Source organism: Amblyomma maculatum, chromosome 11, assembly GCF_055883805.1.
Source record: "Amblyomma maculatum isolate TAMU_Amacu chromosome 11, ASM5588380v1, whole genome shotgun sequence".
Taxonomy (NCBI): Eukaryota; Metazoa; Arthropoda; class Arachnida; order Ixodida; family Ixodidae; genus Amblyomma; species Amblyomma maculatum.
The window spans coordinates 126,142,669-126,162,162 of record NC_139354.1 but is presented as its reverse complement, the minus strand read 5'-3'; the positions used below and the strand labels follow the sequence as shown (position 1 = coordinate 126,162,162).

Sequence of the window (19,494 nt, the reverse complement as noted above, 5' to 3'; positions counted from 1 at the left end):
TGAAGCTTGAAGACTTGATTATGGATGCAACCAAGTTCGATTTCATGTAAAAACTAAAGCCTTGCATGAAAATGGTGTTCCTTTTTGCTCTTTCCGTCTTTTAAAAGGCAGTAAATGATAAATTCGCATGGCACTCAAGTGCTGTAAGGCCTTACTCGCTGCACCTCCACTTTCTGCCAACACTGCCTCATGATTTGTACTGCACATTGCAGTGAATGTTTACCCATTTCTTTCCCTTCCCTATTTCTTGCTGGACTTTTACTCCTTTACTTTCTGAATGGAACACGCCGCCTCCTTGCTATGTTTTTAGACAGCTTTACTTTTTTCTTCTTCGCGCTGCCCGCTTTCCCTGACTGCTCCAATGCTTTTGTAAAGTAGGCTTCTTCTGACTGCTGCTGCGGCTAGTAGTAAAGCCACCTAAACGAACACTCTGGGTTATTGTTCTGTTTTCAAATACAAAAAGTCTTGGCCTCGCGACTCTAGGTAGTGCGTGGGAGTTGTCGCCATGGCCAGAAGCACTTTAACTGATTTTTACCAAAAACATATTTACTACAAAGGGGGAAAATGTGCAGTTGCCTATGGAAGACGAACTGGGACTTCATTTTCAGTTATATCACAGGTTTTACTATAGCGGGGTTCTGTTTTTTGTACTCAATCGTATAGAGCACCCAGACTTCATATGTGTTTGGATAAGTGTTGAGAAGGTGAGTTTAGATCTTATGGTGATATATGCTTGTCTTCTGTGCAGATGTCATTTGTAAGACCCACGGGCCAATCTCCTCAACAAACTGTTCCTGAATGGTTGTTTCCTGCGGGGTGCCCAGCTTACTACCTGGGCCATGCGCTTCCCCCGCCCCGTCAACCTCAGCACTTGATCCATTGACCCTTCACTGCCAAATATCATGCTCAACATAGTCCACTGCCATTTTCAATCCATGGTGGACACTGCCCTGGAGTGCACCCATGCTCAGCCTCCTATTCCTGCAACACCTCTCGCACTACAAGTGCATCAACCCTGCTCAACATGTCCAGCCCCTTCCATCATGACCAATGCACACTGCACCCCATCACCTCTACCTGCACTACCTGGTCATGTGCTGCTTAGTGCCCTGTTTCCAATTACACCTGCTAGCCTCTCCCATATTAACCATGTACCCAATGCCTCCTGCACCGCATTTTGGCCCTCTGATGTCCTTGTGGCATGTACTGTATATGAGCTCTCAATAAAAAGTTTCGGAAAATATTTTGCTTGCCTTATTTAATTACATGCTTTTTATGGCTCCTTATGGAGATGACATGCAAGGTGGTATTGGAAAATGACTGCATAAGAAAACTACACTTGTCAGAGTGACAGTTAAGCAAATGGCCGCAGTAAGGGCAAGGGTGAAATAACTGCATGGCTAAAAGTGGCTTAACAGTGGCAGTGCCAATGCCTCGTTAGCCATTGAATACTAGTGGCATGCCAATACGTGACACTAGGGGCACGGCCAGCTGATAGCCTATGTTGGTAGTGCCAAGACTGGTGCAATGTTGGCATATAAGCCGGACCAATATATAAAAACGTTGTAATTTCTCAAAAAACCAGTGTTACGCCAATGTTGGTACCAATTTTTGTCGACGTTGGGCCGGGGTTGGTGCGATGTTGGTGTGCTGCCTGGGTTAGCGTCATTAGCGATGTTCGTAGTATCAAATGACCATGTTAGGTTATGAGTGAGGGTAGCGGCCAAATACTTAGATATTGAATAGAAAGGCACAACGTTATGAAAAGAACATATTGTTAAGGGCGTAACAATATTAATGGCGATGGAAAGTATCCAAACGTGGTTTGGTAATATAAAGTGACCAAAACAAATCTGCACCTGGTCTCAATTTTTTAAAGATCGTTTTGAAGGATGTGGACGTGAGGACTGTTAGAAATTGGGTGGTAAATTACACACTCTAAAACAAATAAATGAATGCTAGGGATAACTTTATATGGCAGACCATAAATGAAAAGGCGACAGGTGATTGATGTAAATATAACCAAACTTCTATGCAACTGCTCCGTGGCTTGTCGAACGGCAGTGATGGAGCATTCTTTAAATAACTGCCCCTTATTTGCTTATGCGCCAAAAAAGAAACACAATATAACTACCTGAACTGCCCCGATGCCCGACAGATCGAATTTCACCAAATATGCACCAAAGCGGAAGAAATCAACGAGAAAAGAACAAACTCATTCGGCTGTTTTAGCGTGGTAAAAGTCAGAGAGAGCAAGTTTTCGGACACCGGTTGTACGAAAGGGGTGTGTGCGCCAACCCCCCCCCCCCTCTTATCCCTTACACAGTGATCCACAACATGTGCGGGTGTACTAGATGGAATCATCTTGTGGATAGTATTTGTTATCAGACTACGGGAGGGTTTACGGAGTGTAGGTAAAATTGTTCGAACATGGTTTCTTTGAAAGTGCGCTGTGAATAACATTAATGCACGTGGTTCGACAATATTAGCCACGGCATCATGTGTTCCGGTCCTGTATTGTCACTGTTGCCAAAACGGCACTCCACGGTGAGAGGTACGGTCATAATTACGTAACGTGTGAAAGTATAGTTGAGGAATGCGTAGTCAGAGGAGTGAGAATATGAATGCCGCAAGAATACAATATTCACCATAATACCATCTCTTTTCATGCACTTTTAACTGCGTCATATTTTTTTTTATTCTACAACGTGTCTTTTTTATTGACAAGTATTGAAGACTCACTTTTTTTTGCCGTCGCCATAGTATCTCCTGGGAAATGCACACTTGGCTCCGTTGGACAAGCTTCATAGCGTCATAATGTAAGTTCAGGCAGTTTTTGACGCTTTTACAAGTGGCCGATAGAAGTGTCTTACCCGTTAAGATGTGTTTGTACATTTTGTTGCTCAGAAGTCATACCAACACTACACTAGGTGCACGACAAGGAGCCTAGTAACTGCTACGGGGGAAAGTCTTCAATTGTGTCGCGTTCTTGAAAAAAAAAGCTTCACTGGGTAGCTGCGGCACGTCACGCTTAGCCAGAGCTAGACCTGCAGCCGCATGACGAGTCTCACGTCCTGCACTCCGCCCGCTTCACGTGTACTGCTTCGCTTCGCCTTCTACATCGCACACCAGCTTCATCTTCACACCCTCGGGAAACTTAATTCGTACCGGTTCATACCGCTGGTCTCCGCCTCGCTGCGTTTCATCACTTCGCTGTGCACTTCAATGCGCATGCGCGGTTCTCTTGATGGGCTCAGAACCTCCACCTAGAAACTTCAAATAGCTTCACTTCAATTTGTTATGTATTCCCTACGGACAGAAGCACCCATATATATCCTATACAAAATTGAAGGCTGGAATTAGTCCTTTGGTAATGTTGGCCACAAGGGCGCCCATTCTTGAGCCGGGAGGAAGACGCCCCGCACTAGAGACGACGAGGGCGTAAGTAAGCGCTGCCACGAGGACGATGATAATTGCCGACACCACGGCGAATGTGACTGGGGACATGCCAAAGATGGTTCGCCTGCGGGCGACATCGTCGCAGAATGCAGCGCCAGTGCTTGATGCGACCCCTGCGGAGAGAGCGATGTCATTCATGTCTTTTTCGGACGCATGAATTTTTCGCTGTATCATAAGATTTCTTGCCACCTGGAAAACACTGACCAATATTATTTGAAAGACCTCACAGTTTTCATACCCTGTGCTGTGAATATAAATAAATTTACCACCAGAATTTGTGTATATTAGCGAATAATACAGGTGTAAACCAGAGGGTACTAAATTGTGGGCTTTCTGAGAGAAATGACATCCTGGTTTACCTCATTAGTTTTACAACCACAAAGAGTGTTTAATAAACATATGACAAAAGTGCCTAATATCAGTCTCACAATACTTATAAACAGATTGTTGTTGCTAACCTCAAAGCAGCCTCGCAAAATTGCCTTCTTTATTAGCCTCTTTATCGTGATGGTATTGCATACGTAAGCAAGTAAAACGCTATGAGTCATAATGGCAAAGTACGAACGTGAAGTGAAAACCAGGGTTCTATGCTCTGACCAAACATACCCAAATCTTATCGCATATCACTCCTAAAGAATGAACATTTTTTTCGCCTGCTCATGTAATAGCATGTCACTGGAAAAGGTCATTAATTATAAATATTTGGGAGTTATCTTCACTACCAATTTGTCTTGGTCCAAGCAAATTGATTACATTTGTAGCAAAGCCCTCATGAAATTAGTATATTTAAGATGTACTCTAGCTCAAGATGAGAGTGATGTGAAGTTACTAATGTATAAACCATTAATCCGTTCCGTACCAGACTATGCAGTGACCCTCAAAAACTAACTGATATTACCAAGATCGACAGAATAGAAACGAGAGCCATTCATTTCATTTGTCATTAGTATCACCGTGAATTTTCGCCTACTCTGCCCTCCTTTCCTTACAGCTTACTACACTACCACGTCGCCGGTATTTGGAATCGTTGAAATTCTTCTATTGAATAATTCATGCTCATTATCGACTTTCATCTAACAGTTACATTACTCCAGCCTGACCTACTACCTCCAGATAGTACCATGACCTTATTATTATCCCCTACTTTGTTCGACATAATCCATTTAAAAACAGCTTCTTCCCTCGCACCATCGCAGCTTAGAATAAGCTCCTGGCTCACTTCGCTCCCTTCCTTTAATAACTTTTATTTACGCCATCGCACACTGACTACTTCACGCTGTTTAAATAACCTCTAGTCGTTATTAGTGTTGTTGCTCTGTTTAAACTCTGCCTTGTTACTGCTCTACTGTCTGCTTTGTATAATCATTTTATTTATATCATATTCACCTCCCAATCCTGCTGTAGCTCCGGATGAAGTTGCAGTATGTGAAAATAAATAAATAAAAAGCATTAATGGATGTATATGTACAAATAAAGTACCTTCTCATGATGTCATTCATAATATATTAGCGGTATGCTTAGTGGCTAAACTTTTAAAGCCAACTACAGATACCATGTGCTTTTTTAGTCAAAGAAGCGCATCGCTATGCAGTTTCGCACACGTGCGATGATTTATTTATTTCATAAATACTGCCGACTGCCCTTTGGCGGTCAAGGCAGGAGTGCACAAAGAAAAAAAGAAAAAAAAATTACAAAGTAGTAACAACCAAACTACGGCAGGGCGATTACAGTACGGGAACAAAATTCACTAAGACCAACGGGAAGCAAAAAAGTACAGGCAAATCATCCGACAACAAACAAAGTGAACAGAATAAAAACAAGGAAATCGAAATACACTGTGTACTAGACGCGCTACTGCGATACATGAGCCGAAACAGCAGACAAGAAAGATTCTGAAGATACCAGGTTGGTGATATCGCTTGGCAGTCGGTTCCATTCGGAAATGGTGCGGGGAAAGAAGGAACAAGAATATGCTTTTGTTCGGCATCGTGGCATCAAGATAGTCCGTTCGTGTTTGCTACGGGTGGGGCGTGTTGTGTTGTATTGCATGTAACTCTGAAAATTCAGTTTTGTTTTATTATGTATGATATTGAACAACATTTTTAGTCGGTGCTGCTTTCGACGGGATTCAAGCGTGGGAAGCCCAGATCTGTTGAGCAAATCAGATACCGAGACCTGCCGACCATAAGCGTGGTAAATAAACCGGAGTGCTTTCCTCTGGACGCCTTCAAGAATTTTTATATCCGTTTTTGTGTGCGGATCCCATACAGCGTCGGCGTATTCGAGCACTGGACGCACAAGTGATGTGTATGCTGTCAGTTTAGTTTTGTTCGTGCAATGCTTTAGGCGGTGCTTTAAAAACCGAAGTTTTTTGGACGCTGCTGAGACAATGGACTGGATGTGTGCGCTCCAGTTCAGGTTGGATGTCATGGTTACCCCAAGATATTTCACCTGAGTCACTGAGTTGATCGGAAGGCCATTGATTTTGTATGTGCATTGGAGCGGTTGTTTCTTTCGTGTTACTGTCATTTTTCCGCATTTTGAACTGTTTATACCCATTTGCCAAGTACAACACCAGCTAGAAACTGCTGTTAAGTAGTCGGCTAGGAGTGTCTGGTCTTCGACTGATGTGATACTATGGTATATAACACAGTCGTCGGCGAAGAACCGACAGCGTATGCGCGAGTTGAAGGACAGGTCGTTCAAATAAATAAGGAAGAGAAGCGGCCCAAGGACTGAGCCCTGGGGAACTCCTGAAAGTACTGGCGCTTTTGTGGAATGAGATTCAGATATCTGAACAAACTGATGCCGCTGTTTAAGGTAGGAATCTAACCATTGTACTACTTGCCGGTTATTTAACCACCACCTTATTTTTAACAAGATTGCCATGCGAAACCCGGTCAAACGCTTTTTCGAAGTCAATGAAAATTAAATCTACCTGTCCATTATTGTCTAGTGACATCATAATTTCATTTGTAATATGAATAAGCTGCGTCACTGTCGACAAGCCTTGCCGAAACCCGTGCTGGCTTTCAATAAAAAAACCGCTTCCCTCTAGGAATGAACTTATGTGCATGAAAATAAAATGTTCTAATACCTTACTGGACGTACATAACAAAGAAATTGGCCTGTAATTCTTCACGCAAAGCTTGTCTCCTGATTTGTGAATGGGTATCACCTTTGCTGTTTTCCAATCGTTTGGAATTTCTCCTGTCCTGAGACTTTCAGTAAAAATAATGAAATGGTATTTAGCGCACCACTCAGCATATCTGTACAGAAAAGCGTTAGGGATATCATCTGGTCCAGAGGATTTTTTTCTGTTCAACTCCAATAGAGCCGAAACAATACCCTCCTCGTTAATAATTAGGTCTGGCAGATTGAAATGGCTAGTTCGAGATTCGGAGACTGAGTTGCTGTTACTCAGGAATGCAGAAGAAAAGTGCTCATTGAAGGCAGTCGCTAAGCAGAGGGAGTCGGTAACAACTGTGTTGTTAAGGAGAAGTTTGTTAACCGGGTCTTTTTTCTGTGACAGATGCCTCCAGAACTTTTGGGGGTCAGTTTTTAGAAAATTGTGCATCTTGACATTAAAAAAGTGGTACCGTGAATATTTTATTTTTGAACGCAGTTCAGCCCGAAGAGCCGGCAAAGCACCACCAACTTTATTGCTTGACCTTGATAAGCGCTTCACGCGACGTTTTAACTGTATGATCTCGCGTGTTATCCAGGGACATGCCATTTTCAGCTTCTTATGTTTAAGCGGCACGTACTTGTTGATACATTGATGAACCGTACTTTTGAATTCTAACCACAAGTCGTTCACACTTGTACGCCCATCAGTGTATTTTTTTGCAAAGGATTCATACGTAAGTTCAAGCTGGTCTAGAACGCTTTCATCCTGAGCATTGTTAAAGTCGCGAAACACTTTTCCTGCCTGATTAACAATTACTGGTTGCAGCAATTCGCTTTTAAAGAGCACCGCTTCATGGTCTGATATTCCGGGAAAGACATCTGTCGAAAAGCCCAATTGACTAACAGGGTCCGATATAAACACTAGGTCAAGAAGAGAACTGGTATTTTCTGTAATGCGCGTAGGTTTCTGAACAACCTGGTTTAAGTTATAGTTGAAAGCAATGGTGAGCAAAGCATCCGAGTTAGCACACAAATTTTGATCGCACAGAGAATCCCAGTTGATGTTTGGCAAGTTAAAATCGCCGCAAACAATAACATGGCTATAGCGCTTTGTATGTTCATTTAAAAAGTCGTGCAAGTTGTCCAGTACAGAAGTATCAGCATTCGGTGGTCGATAAATAACACCTATTAAAAGACTAAGCTGAAGAAGACAGAGAACAACCCAAGCCATTTCAGTGTTGGTGTGATGCGATATCAGCGTATAGTCAATGCCTTTCTTTATCAGAATAGCGACACCGCCCCCTCTTGAAGTGCGGTCGCGACGAACGATTTCGTACTGATCGGATGTGATAAATGCATCATTCGGAATTGCATCATGAAGCCATGTTTCTGTCAGAACAGCAGCGTCAGGATCGTGTGTGAAGAGGAGGCTTTCAAGTTCGTCGAATTTATTTACTATGCTTCTAGCATTAATATTAAGCACGGAAAAGGAATTCAAGGATGGCTGTGTTCTTAGTGCTCCTGAGCTCTGTGTGCTACTTTGTGCGGACACGAGTTTGGAAAAAGACCATCACTTTGGAGCGCAGGGAACTCTTTCATTGCGGGCGTCGTCCCATCGATACAGTTTGCCGTTTATTTTAATTTTGTCAAACTTGAGCATGACCTTCTCTTCTTTCAGCCTTTGCTCTTTCGCACTTTCCCAAAGCTTCTTTCGTATTGACTGAACGCGAGGGGAGAAGTCCTCGGATATACTATAGCCTGAGTTTTTCATATTTCTACAGCTTTTGAGAATTCTCTCTTTGACCCTCCCGTCAACTAGCTTAAAGATAACTGGTCTGCATTTGTCCTCTGCTGGCTTCCCTATTCTGTGGATACGCTCAATAGCCACATCCGAAATATTCAACCGGTCCAGAAGAACATCCTTGCAGACCGTGTTCTCAAGGCCTTGGGGCGTTTCGTCCTCGGTTTCCTTAACGCCAAACACAATTAGGTTGCTCCGCCTGCTTCTATTCTCTAGGTCGTCTACTTTCATTAGCCTGTCGACAGTTTTTTCCAGTGATTCGACTTTAGAGGTGTAGTCAGTAACCGTTGAGGAAATATCGTCTAGCTTTTTTTCGATAGCAGACAGTCTCGTGTTAGTAGAGCTTGTATTTTGTTTCAGCTGTTTAAGATCTTCCATTATTATTTGCACATTCTAGTTAACGACATTCTAGTGGAAATTAAGAAGAAGAAATGGACATGGGCAGGACATGTAGTGCGAAGAGAGGATAACCGATGGTCGCTGAGGGTAACAAACTGGATTCCAAGGGAAGGAAAGCGTAGCAGGGGGCGGCAGAAAGTTAGGTGGGCGGATGAGATTAAGAAGTTCGCAGGGGTCAAGTGGATGCAGCTAGCACAGAACCGGGTTAAGTGGAGAGATATGGGAGAGGCCTTCGCCCTGCAGTGGGTATAATCAGGCTGCTGCTGCTGCTGCTGATGATGATGATTATTATTATTATTTGCAGCATTTCCTGTGTCGAAGGACCTGGGTTTGGTTCAACGTCACCAGACATAGCAAGCACGTCAACAAAACAATGATACATTGCTGTAAGGAGCGTAACTAACGGCCGTGGGCACGGCAGAAGCAGTAGGCACACATTGTCACTGCGGTAAGAGTAAACAGGCTGTTTGTCTCTTACCTGGACAAAAAACAGGAACGGATTTGTTAGCCGCATGGTTCCAACGCCTCCGCCGTGCCCACTGGTCGCGAACCGGGCAGAAGCTTCTCTTTTATGTGCTGTGACTGGTGACGTAGTCGATGGTGGCTTGCGATGCGCATGCAGTAGTGGTGTCCAGTTGCGCAGTCCTATCAGTTTGGTCTTCGCGATGCATTCCGATGAAGAAATCACGCCGGAAACACGATGTTCGGTCCAATTTCCAGTGCTGTCGTGGTACGCCCCCTGTGATGCGGGTTCCACGTTCACGAAAAACACGGCCTGGACAAAAAACAGGAACGGATTTGTTAGCTGCATGGTTCCAACGCCTCCGCCGTGCCCACTAGGAACATTTAATAACTAGGAACGCTCCTTGTCCCATAAATAACCATAGCGATCTGTTGCATAACATACGTACGAAGTGAAAGGTTACTGATTAGCCGGCCAGCAAAGTTCATGCAATTGCTCTGGCATCCGAAAAGCGTTAGCCAGATAACGGGAGGGAATAACAATCGCACGTCATAAACTTGCAAGCGAAGTTTACAGAACTGAACTTTCCAAGCTTCAATCGCATCGAGGTGATGCCGCAAATTCCAAGTCTTGCTCAAGGTAAATGTGTAGTATACGTTTTGTGACTCACATTTTTTCGGTTGCACCTGCGCACGCAGTGAAGCTTGTGCAACCGCTGACGGCTCAGGAACGCTGCTGTTGGCGCCAACACCTCCCGTACTGTAGAAGCCATTCACTGCGGAGCTTTCATCTTGTGGAGCTGCTCGGTGCGCTGGCTCCTTGCTGTCGTGTCCGGGTCGACTAGTTGCCGTAGTTGTCTTGTCTCTTGTTCCAGAGAGTTGTTTAGCCACTATGCTTGACTCGGTGCTTAATTGCCCACCGTTTACGATTTCGGTAGTGCTTTTGCGTGAGCTCGTCCTCGCGCTAGTACCCGTAGATTCCGAAGGTTCTTCCCTCTGTTCGCCTGCTGCTGCCATTTCCCCAGACGTTTTCTTCCTCTTCTTTGTATAAGGCCCATTCCCAATGCGACGCTCGGCACAATGCTTTATTTATTTCGCTAAATTACCATAAGGCATACTACACAGTCATGCAAATCGTTTTATGCCAAAATGTGGAGAAGGCGTTTGAGTGTGGTCCATTAGCCACTTCGCCAGAATACTTCATGTGATAATATGCAGTGTTGCGTATTCCAAGCAACACCACCGGCACGATTTTGGCATAAACGTCTCAGTGAGAATACGTATTTTGAAAGAGAGGGCCCAAATCAGAAAGTAAAAAAAAGCACAAGACGCTGACACTTGACGAGATAGTATAAAGAAAACTGGCAGACACTCAATGTTTAGTGAAATCTATAAAACAAGGCTTTGCAATCAGACGATGACTGAACGTAGTTTATCGACCTCGGAATGTGCAGAAATCAAAAGCAAAAACGCATTTCAAAACAGGCACGCGATGCTCTACATTCGAACTCTTAAGGTAACGCATAATGTGCTTCGGAGCTTTCCTTTTCCTAATAGAAAAGGAAATCGCAGTGGAAGCATAATAACCGGTTGTTTTCTGTCCTCCAGGCGTCGCGCTTCCTAGGGCTTGGGGGTCGTTGGTAGGTTTGGTGGGTGGGGGCCAAGGGCGGTTTTCAGGAACAGAACGGTAGCGGCGAGGGCTCGGAAAGTCATCACTTCGGGGCGCAGGTCGACGTAATGCAGCAGCGTAGTTCATCGCTGTTGCCTCTTGTGCTGGAATAGTCGCAGCCGTCGTTTGAGGAACGCCCAGCGCCTGCTGGACTTATTTCTTCACGGACGACGTCCGCGAGCGTCGCCACCTGGGGTTGTTGCGATGATGCATCAATTGGCGGAGCCCCTTTAGCACGATCTCCCTGATGAGGTCCCGAAGGTTCTGTCCGCATGCAGATGCGCTGGGGTAGGGGCTTGAGTAGTCCGGCTGAAGTGCTCGCCCCTAGTGGCGAATGCGGGTGTGTAACGTCTTCTCGATAGTAGACGCTTCCATCTCAATTTCCGCCACGGTTTTTGGCGGATTTCGGACAAGGCCTGCAAAAAGCGATTTTTTAACACCTCGCAGTAAACATTTGACTCTCTCACTTTGGTCATGTTAGGGTCGGCACGGCGAAAGAGGCGCTTCATCTCCTCAACGTACGCCAGGTCCGGCTCGTTAGGAAGTTGAACTCTTGATTGGAGAAGGGTCTGAGCTCTTTCCTTTCGAACAGAACGTGCAAAGGTGGTCAAAAACGCTTTTTTGAAAATCACCCAATCCTTCATAGCTTCCTCATGATTTTCGAACCAAACTTGGTCATGTCCTTGAAGAGCAAAGTAGACTTGCCGGAGTTTCGCGGCGTCGTTCCAGCCGTTGAATTCTGGCACACGGTTGAAAAGGTCCATCCAGTCTTCCGCCTCATCACTGTGCAATCCTTGGAAGATGGGGGGCTCCCTGGGCTGCACGAAGACAACTGGTGCTATTGACTGGGCCATTTCTAACGTTGATGCCTTCCGGAGTCACACGCGTGAAGGCAGCAGACCTTGTTCGGGTTGTAGGCCTTGGAGTCGGCGGCTGGCTCGGTGACCTTTAGGCTGGTCTTTCAGATCGAATGAAAAAGGCTGAGGTCATCGCTTGAAGAATCAATGACAGCACCTCCACCAGATGTCACGTGGTGGTGACAAGGTCGATGACACATATGAAGAGTCGGTGACTGCACTGAAGAAACTCTTTATTGGGCTGACTTGCGTCCGCAAAAAAACTAAGCAACTCGGCGGCGGCGATAGCAACAAACCTGCTCTTCCATCGTCGAACAAAGAACACTCGTCACACTCGTCAACGCTCAATTTAAAGGCTGCTCAGAACAATCTAGATAACGTCGCAAACTGCTACCAGCACAAGCTGGAACATAGTAGAAATACACACGAGTGGCCGAAATTCGAGACAGATCTGGGTGCGTCTTGGGCTACAACCGAACTGATAAGGGTGGGACTGTCGAAATCGAGCATTAACAAACAAAGAATACAGAACTGATACGCGATCCAGAATCAGAGTGATAATGCCGTATGCCGCTGGCTGTTAAAAAAAAAAAAACAAGTACACTTTTGAAGGTTTCGCGCAATATTCTTCAGGATTGGATCTACCTTGATGAACTTGCGAGATTCGTCGGGAATCGTTTCATCCTCACCATTTCTGGCATCTGCTCGCACTGAGTCTGTAAAAGCGCTCTTCCAGTCGTTGCCTGCAGAAGCTGGAGTGTTTTTTACTCAAGCTGCGCCTGGCGTAGTTTTTTTGTAGACGTGTTGAAAGGTAGTCGGAGCGCTTTCTTATACGCTTTGCGTTGCAGGGTATCCGCTTATTTTATTTCACTGTTGTTGAGGCACTGGTAAGGTAGTTTGTAAATACTTCGGCTAACTAGAATGTTTCAGACAACTTTTAGCGTGTCCTCTTCGCGCACGCCATGCCGCCTGTTGGTCATTCGGGTGATCATATGTGCTTATTATATCGTTGTTGCTTTGAGCAGTGTAAAGGTGTCAGTACTGCGTTGGTTGGACTAAACTCACATGCGCAAAATTCTTATTTTTGTCCTTTCTGATATTGGCATTCCTTCCAGGTAGATGTTTAGTATCGAGTCCTCACCGGTTGGGACGGTCCGGTTTTTGTTTGCCTCTCCACACTCGAAGAAGTTCCGATTTCTCGGTCTAACATGCGAGCCCTTGTTCTCCGAGATATTGCAGTACACAGTGTGGGGCCCCACAGCCCCTTTTAGCGTTTCGAACCGCGCGCGCTTTTTTCTGTTTGTGTTGGTGTCCGCCCGGGCAGCGCGAGTACGCATGAGCGAGCTGCCCGGAGCGGGGGCGGCATGTTATCGGCGCGAGACAGAGGGTAGATAAGCGCGTTGGAAGCAAGGTTCGGGGCTTTTTCGCCGGGAGGCCGGCCACAGAAGGGCGGCGTGGCAGCGTCCCAAGCCGGCGGGATGTACACGGACGACGGAGCGGAGTCCTGCGAGGCGAAGACGGAAGCGGCGCCTTCAAGGAAGCCTTAGGAGTGTTAGCGTGAGTGCTGCCACGCGAGTAGCAATGTTCTTGTACCGTGATCAACGCTTTGGCCCTATTACTCGCCCATCGCGCCGCAGTGTGCTTTGTGTTGTCGCGGTGAAGCCCTGACCCTTGTTCCGTTTTATCATCGTAGTCCATTGTCGCGAACTTCGACGGCATGTTTCCAGCGCAGTTTTGACCAATGCTGTTTCTTTTCTATTTTATACTTTTCTGTTGATCCGGAATAAACCGGTGTTTTTAAGAAAGACTTGGTTTTCACTCGTCGGGCGAGACCATCGCTCGCGAACCCGTATTCTAGAAGGCGGAGCCTTCATTTGGCGCCCAACGTGATTTCTACTCGAGCTTTGGCTTGCCCCGCGAGTGTACCAATTTGAGGTTCATGCAGTTTCGTGCGTAGCGATGTCGGACTTACCGTGTGCAAGCGCCCAGTTAACGGAGACAGTTCGGCCTCCCACACGGGCGGGTTCCGAGCATGAGCACTCAGAAGACGGGAAAAGCAAACCGTCGGACATTTGTAGCGGAATTCTTGGCCTCCTGAACGAGCTACTGGAATCAAAGGCACATTTCAGAGAAATGGTAGGAAGCGAGGCAGTTTCGTTAACGCCCACTCCCTTGTATCGCGATAATCAGCTGCGGCTGAATTTGGCCGTGCCAAGGTTTGAAGGATACGCCGATAAGAAATCTGTGTGCGATTTTCTCTATGAAATCGACGATTATCAGATGGCAATGGCAATTTCGGACAGCGCTCTGGTCACGCGTGTGCTTCCCGTAGCTTTGGTAGGTTCCGCAGCAACCTGGAGGCGTAGACAGCGGCCGTTCGCAACAAAGCAGGATTTTATAGACCGTTTTCGAGAAGAGTTTTTGCCGCCTGACTATGACATCCGTATGAAAGACGAGCTTTGCACCAGGACGCAAGGCGAAAGCGAGGGTTTGCTAGAGTTTTTGCGCAGTTTTCAAGAGCTGCATGAGCGGGCAGATCCTGCAGTTCCGGAACCAGAGAAGGTGGCTCATGCTATACATCGGTGCCATCCAAGGTACCAGCCATATCTCCGGCGTCGCCAGTTCGCGGACTTCGATGACATGGCTAGAGAAGCATCCCGCATCGAGGCATCTTTCCTGGCGGAGCTCCAGTACAAACCACCTCCCCCTGCAGAGACTTGCCTTGAGCCGTCCTGTGCGTGGCCTGGATCATCGGCAGCACGCAGCCTGGAGACGCCAGGCTGCCGTACGGAGGCTGGCGACTTGCACGGAGTCACAAGCCCTGAAGCGTCTACTCAGGTGACAAGCCGATTTCATGGGGCGACAGGTCAGACGGGGCCCCGTGTCTTCTTGCCATACGCAGGCGCGGGTACCCCTTGTGTGGCAGCAGTTGGGACACCCCACGTCAGAGCGCGCAAATCCCGGAGATCTCCTACAGCGGCTGCCGGCTACCATTCACCATCGGGTGCAACGTGGGTGTCACCATCGGGTGCAACGTGGACGTCACCTACGGGTGCAGCGTGGGTGTCACCACCGGGTGCAACGTGGACGTCACCTACGGGTGCAGCGTGGGTGTCACCACCGGGTGCAACGTGGACGTCACCTACGGGTGCAGCGTGGGTGTCACCACCGGGTGCAACGTGGACGTCACCTAGGGGTGCAGCGTGGGTGTCACCACCGGGTGCAACGCGGACGTCTCCTACCAGTGCAACGTGGGTGTCACCACCGGGTGCAGCGTGGGTGTCACCACCGGGTGCAAGGCGGACGTCTCCTACCAGTGCAACGTGGGTGTCACCACCGGGTGCAACGTGGGTGTCACCACCGGGTGCAACGTGGGTGTCACCACCGGGTGCAACGTGGGTGTCACCACCGGGTGCAACGGTGTCGCCATCAGGTGAGAAGCGGGCGTCGCCTCCGGGCACAACTTGTCCTCCGATTCGCAGATCCAGGACAACACAGGGGAGGGTGTTTTGGTCATCGCACCATCCAGCGGCCAGGCCGCACAGACGTGGCCAACCACCGGGAGAGCTGATCCAGTCGCTACCTTTCCTGCCTGAATCGAACCAGGTGCCACAGACCCAGGTGTCTTCGACACAGGTACCATTGTCACCACCTGCGCATGAGGCGGACCCCGAGAAGCCCTACAAACACTCGGTGAGTGCAGTCCCGTCAACTTCTTTTGAGGAATGCCAACCAGACAAGACCCCGCTGGTCTTGGTCAAAATGGCCGGACTGGAGCTTCCAGCCCTTTTAGACACAGGGTCTACAGTGTCAGTCTTCGGCGATCAGGTGAAAAATTCCTGCGAGACAAAATGTGTCCGGTTGCGGAGTGTAAACACTAACCTTCGTATGGCGTCGACTCACATAGTACCCGCAACCTCAGCAGCCCGCCTAACAGTTGCTATAAATGGTCGAAAGATTAGACAGCGTTTCTTACACCTCCCCGGACTATCCTGGCCAGTCATACTAGGCCGTAACTTCATAGTGAAGGCAGGAATCGTGATAGATCTCAGTAAGGGAACCTATCGGTATGGCACCGGTACAGAAGCATTTCAGTTCAAGACTAAGGCCGCTGAGCCACAGTCACAGTTGCTTGCCACGAACGGCCATTCGGCCAATATCACAGGCTGTGGTATTCTAACCGTTTTGAATTCCTTCACGGGGTCACCAGCGGAAAAAAGCAGAATCGAGACAATGCTCAGGCCCTTTGCAGCAATGTTCACGGAGGCTCCGGGGAAGGCCAACGTACTAACCCACAGGATTGACACCGGCGATGCTCGTCCTATCAGATTCAATCCAAGGCCCTTGAGTGTCCACAAGCGAGCGCTGCTGGATGGGGCTCTCGACGAAATGGTGGCTACCGGTGCGGTGAGACCATCAAAAAGCCCCTGGGCGTTTCCTGTTGTTCTCGCGCCTAAGAAGGATGGAACAGCACGTTTGTGTGTCCATTATCGACGTCTGAATGCTGTGACAGTGCGAGACTCTTACCCTTTCCCGTCTGTTGACTCTGTCATGTACTCACTTGGGTCAGCAAAATTTTTTACAACTCTCGACTGCAGTAGGGGATTTCTGCAAATCCCGATTGACCACTGCGACATTGAGAAAACGGCTTTCACTTGCCACCGGGGACTGTTCGAATTTGTGCGCTTGCCTTTCGGGTTGTGCAATTCACCAGCTACTTTTCAACGGGTGATGGATATTGTGCTTGGAGACGCTAAATTTAACTACGCTATGGCCTACATGGATGACGTAGTAGTGTTCTCAGAAAGCTTAGAAGAGCACCTCCGTCATCTAACGAATGTCCTTCAACGAATGCAGAAGGCGGGCATCACCATTAACCCCGGCAAAGTTCAGTTGGTGACAAGCACAATCAATCTTCTTGGGTTCATGGTGGAACAGGGCACAGTTCGCCCGGATGAAGAGAAGCTTCAAGCCATTCTGCAGCTCCCCCCACCAAACAACATAAAGAGCCTCCAGCGTTTCTTGGGCATGGTGGGATTCTACCGCCACTTCATCCCGAACTGCGCTGACCTGGCGCGACCCCTCCATCAGCTCCTCCGGAAGGGTGCCCGCTGGTCATGGACAGAAGCCGAGCAGGGATCATTCCGTTCACTGTCTGCAGCCATCGCGGATACTGCACGCCTGCGGCTTCCAGACCTTAACCGGCCATTCACGGTACAAACGGATGCAAGTGAGTACGGAATTGGGGCGGTATTGCTTCAAGAACATCAAGGAAAGCTTTGCCCATTGGCATTTGCTAGTCATACACTGACGGCACCGGAAAGGAACTATACTGTGACAGAGAAAGAGTGTCTCGCGATTGTGTTTGCCCTCAAGAAATTTGACATGTATTTGGATGGTGCAGAATTCACTATTCAGACCGACCACCAGGCCCTATCGTGGCTTTCGAGGTTGCAAAATCCAGCTGGCCGTCTGGCCCGCTGGTCACTCGCTCTCCAAAAGTATAATTACAGGATAGAATACAGAAGAGGCACTTTCAACAAAGTGGCCGACGCCCTGTCACGAGCTCCACTCCCGGGCGAGGGAGAGCGAGCGCCCGCGGTCCATGCTGTGACAGCTCCTGCCGACACCTGGGGCACACTGGTGTCCCGTCAACAGCTCCTTGACGCTCAGCTTTCAGACGACCAGTGCAACCAGATACGCCAAAGCCTGAACAGCGCCAGCCCTGCAGGGAGCCGGGAGCTTAACGGAAGCTATGACTGCTACGTGGAAGCAGAAGATGGTTTGATCCTGCGGTATATACCTGCTGCGGACACCGACAGTGGTGAGTCCGCATTTCGTGTGGTCGTTCCTAAGGGCCTACGTAAGCATTTTCTAGAGTACTTCCACGATACACGCCTCGCAGGTCACAGCGATGGCAAGAAAACATATGACAAATTGTGTCGCGTTGCAACATGGCCCCGCATGAGAAGGGATGTCCTGACATTCGTCCGCACTTGTCATACCTGCCAGACCGCGAAGCCAAGGGGAGGAAAACCACCGGGCCTCATGCAATCTGTAGAGAGCCGATACCCATGGGAAATTGTAGCTTGCGACATAATGGGTCCCTATCCCAGATCAGTGAAAGGGAATCGCTACTTGTTAGTAATTACTGATCATTTCTCGAAATGGGTAGAACTGTATCCCCTGAGTAGGCTAGACTCGAAAATAATTTGGGATAAGCTACTAGAAACATTCACTCGCTTTGGTTTCCCAGCTCAGCTTATCACTGATAATGCCACGTATTTCACCGGTAGGATATTCACTGCCACTTGCAAAGTTCTTGGCGTGCAGCACAAAAAGACTACGCCCTACCATCCTCAAGCAAACATTACAGAGCGAGTGAATCGAAATCTCAAGACTATGATGGTGGCATTCACGGAGCGACACAAGGACTGGGACGCTCGTATCCAGGAGATGGCCTTCGCCACAAGAACCACGGTAAACCGGTCAACAGGTTTTACGCCAGCGGCCATTCTCCTTGGTCGTGAGCTCAGGTTCCCTATTGAGCATGCTCTGAATGGCTCTGATTTACCGGGTCTTAGCCATTCTAAATTTGCTCATGATCTTTCCAGCCGCTTGGCCGAGACTCTGAAGGAGGCAAGGGAAAACCTGGACCTTGCCCGCCTGGAACACTGTAACCAGTACAACAAGGGAAGGCGACCTTTGGAATTCACAGTCGGCGACAAAGTCCTTCGCCGCACGCACCCACTAAGTGATGCAGCAAAAGGGTTTGCTGCTTCTCTCGCTCCACGATGGACTGGCCCTTACACGATAACAAAGCGCGCGTCTCGGCTTTCTTACTTTATTCGCCATGTGCAGGGTGGTCGAGAAGCCGGACCAGTCAACGTGGCCGATCTCCGAGCTTACCACGGCCGTCCACTAGCCACATAGAACCACTTGACCTACCAGGCACTACCCCAAGCGGCAAGCCTATGGTCGGCCCGCGCTCGGCCCTTGCCAAAATGGCCGACTGAAACTCACCGGGCCAACCTAGGCGACCAACCTCAGCCCGAGGTCGGGGATTGACAATGGCCTAAGAATGGCCGATCATCGGCAATCGACCTCGGGCCGACGAGTATGGCCGACTTGGCCAGCCTACCGCCGCGCTAGGGTCCTGCATGGGCCATGGCTTGCCGACTTGGCCAGCCTACTGCCGCGCTTGGGTCAAGCATGGGCCATGGCTTACCCACACATGGCCCAACCACATCGGTGGTACTCGCTGGCCGGTGGTTTATCTACCATCGGCAGTAGACCTCGGGCCAACGAGTATTGCCGACTTGGCCAGCCTAGTGCCGCACTAGGGTCAGGCATGGGCAATGGCTTACCCACACATGGCCCAACTACTTCGGCAGTACACACTGCCCGGTGGCCTATCCATGTGTAATTAGTGATCTACTCATCCATGGCCTATTGTTTACCCATTAAAACGTCTGCAGTGCTATTGTTGCTGAAAATTAGTGCTGCGGCAGCATTTTGAGATGCGCATCTTCTCCTCCAAGCGGGCTCTTTGTGGCATCAGCAATGCTGTTCTCCGGGCAGGTGAAAAGCAACCCATACGTACATGTAGCTTAAAAAAGCCTGCACATCGACAAATGTAGGTTTAAACAGCACTTTTTATTGGTCTTTCTTAAATATTCCAAAGGCTCAAAGCCCTCCTAATAAAAAATGGCACTTAC

General features: G+C 48.2%; 2 protein-coding genes across 2 annotated transcripts; both read left to right on the top strand.

The window, feature by feature from the left end:
* Positions 1-13,027: 13,027 nt before the first annotated feature.
* On the top strand, positions 13,028-15,018 carry LOC146174914 (uncharacterized). The gene is made up of 2 exons (XM_084584143.1): positions 13,028-14,614; positions 14,679-15,018. The coding sequence occupies exons 1-2, from the start codon at positions 14,301-14,303 to the stop codon at positions 14,968-14,970; spliced, it is 606 nt and encodes a 201-aa protein (XP_084440269.1). The 5' UTR covers positions 13,028-14,300; the 3' UTR covers positions 14,971-15,018.
* A 98-nt stretch (positions 15,019-15,116) lies between these two features.
* On the top strand, positions 15,117-18,728 carry LOC146174913 (uncharacterized). The gene is made up of 2 exons (XM_084584142.1): positions 15,117-15,469; positions 18,391-18,728. The coding sequence occupies exons 1-2, from the start codon at positions 15,435-15,437 to the stop codon at positions 18,707-18,709; spliced, it is 354 nt and encodes a 117-aa protein (XP_084440268.1). The 5' UTR covers positions 15,117-15,434; the 3' UTR covers positions 18,710-18,728.
* Positions 18,729-19,494: the final 766 nt, after the last annotated feature.

What these genes read in the sequence shown, in the direction of transcription:
- LOC146174913 (XM_084584142.1), top strand. Translation starts at nt 15,435, where the DNA reads ATGAGGCGGACCCCGAGAAGCCCTACAAACACTCG. An exon ending in AGAAGCCCTACAAACACTCG is followed by an intron (nt 15,470 to 18,390) that starts GTGAGTGCAGTC and finishes TGATCTTTCCAG; the next exon opens with CCGCTTGGCCGAGACTCTGA.
- LOC146174914 (XM_084584143.1), top strand. Translation starts at nt 14,301, where the DNA reads ATGAGCGGGCAGATCCTGCAGTTCCGGAACCAGAGAAGGTGGCTCATG. An exon ending in GCCCTGAAGCGTCTACTCAG is followed by an intron (nt 14,615 to 14,678) that starts GTGACAAGCCGA and finishes TGCCATACGCAG; the next exon opens with GCGCGGGTACCCCTTGTGTG.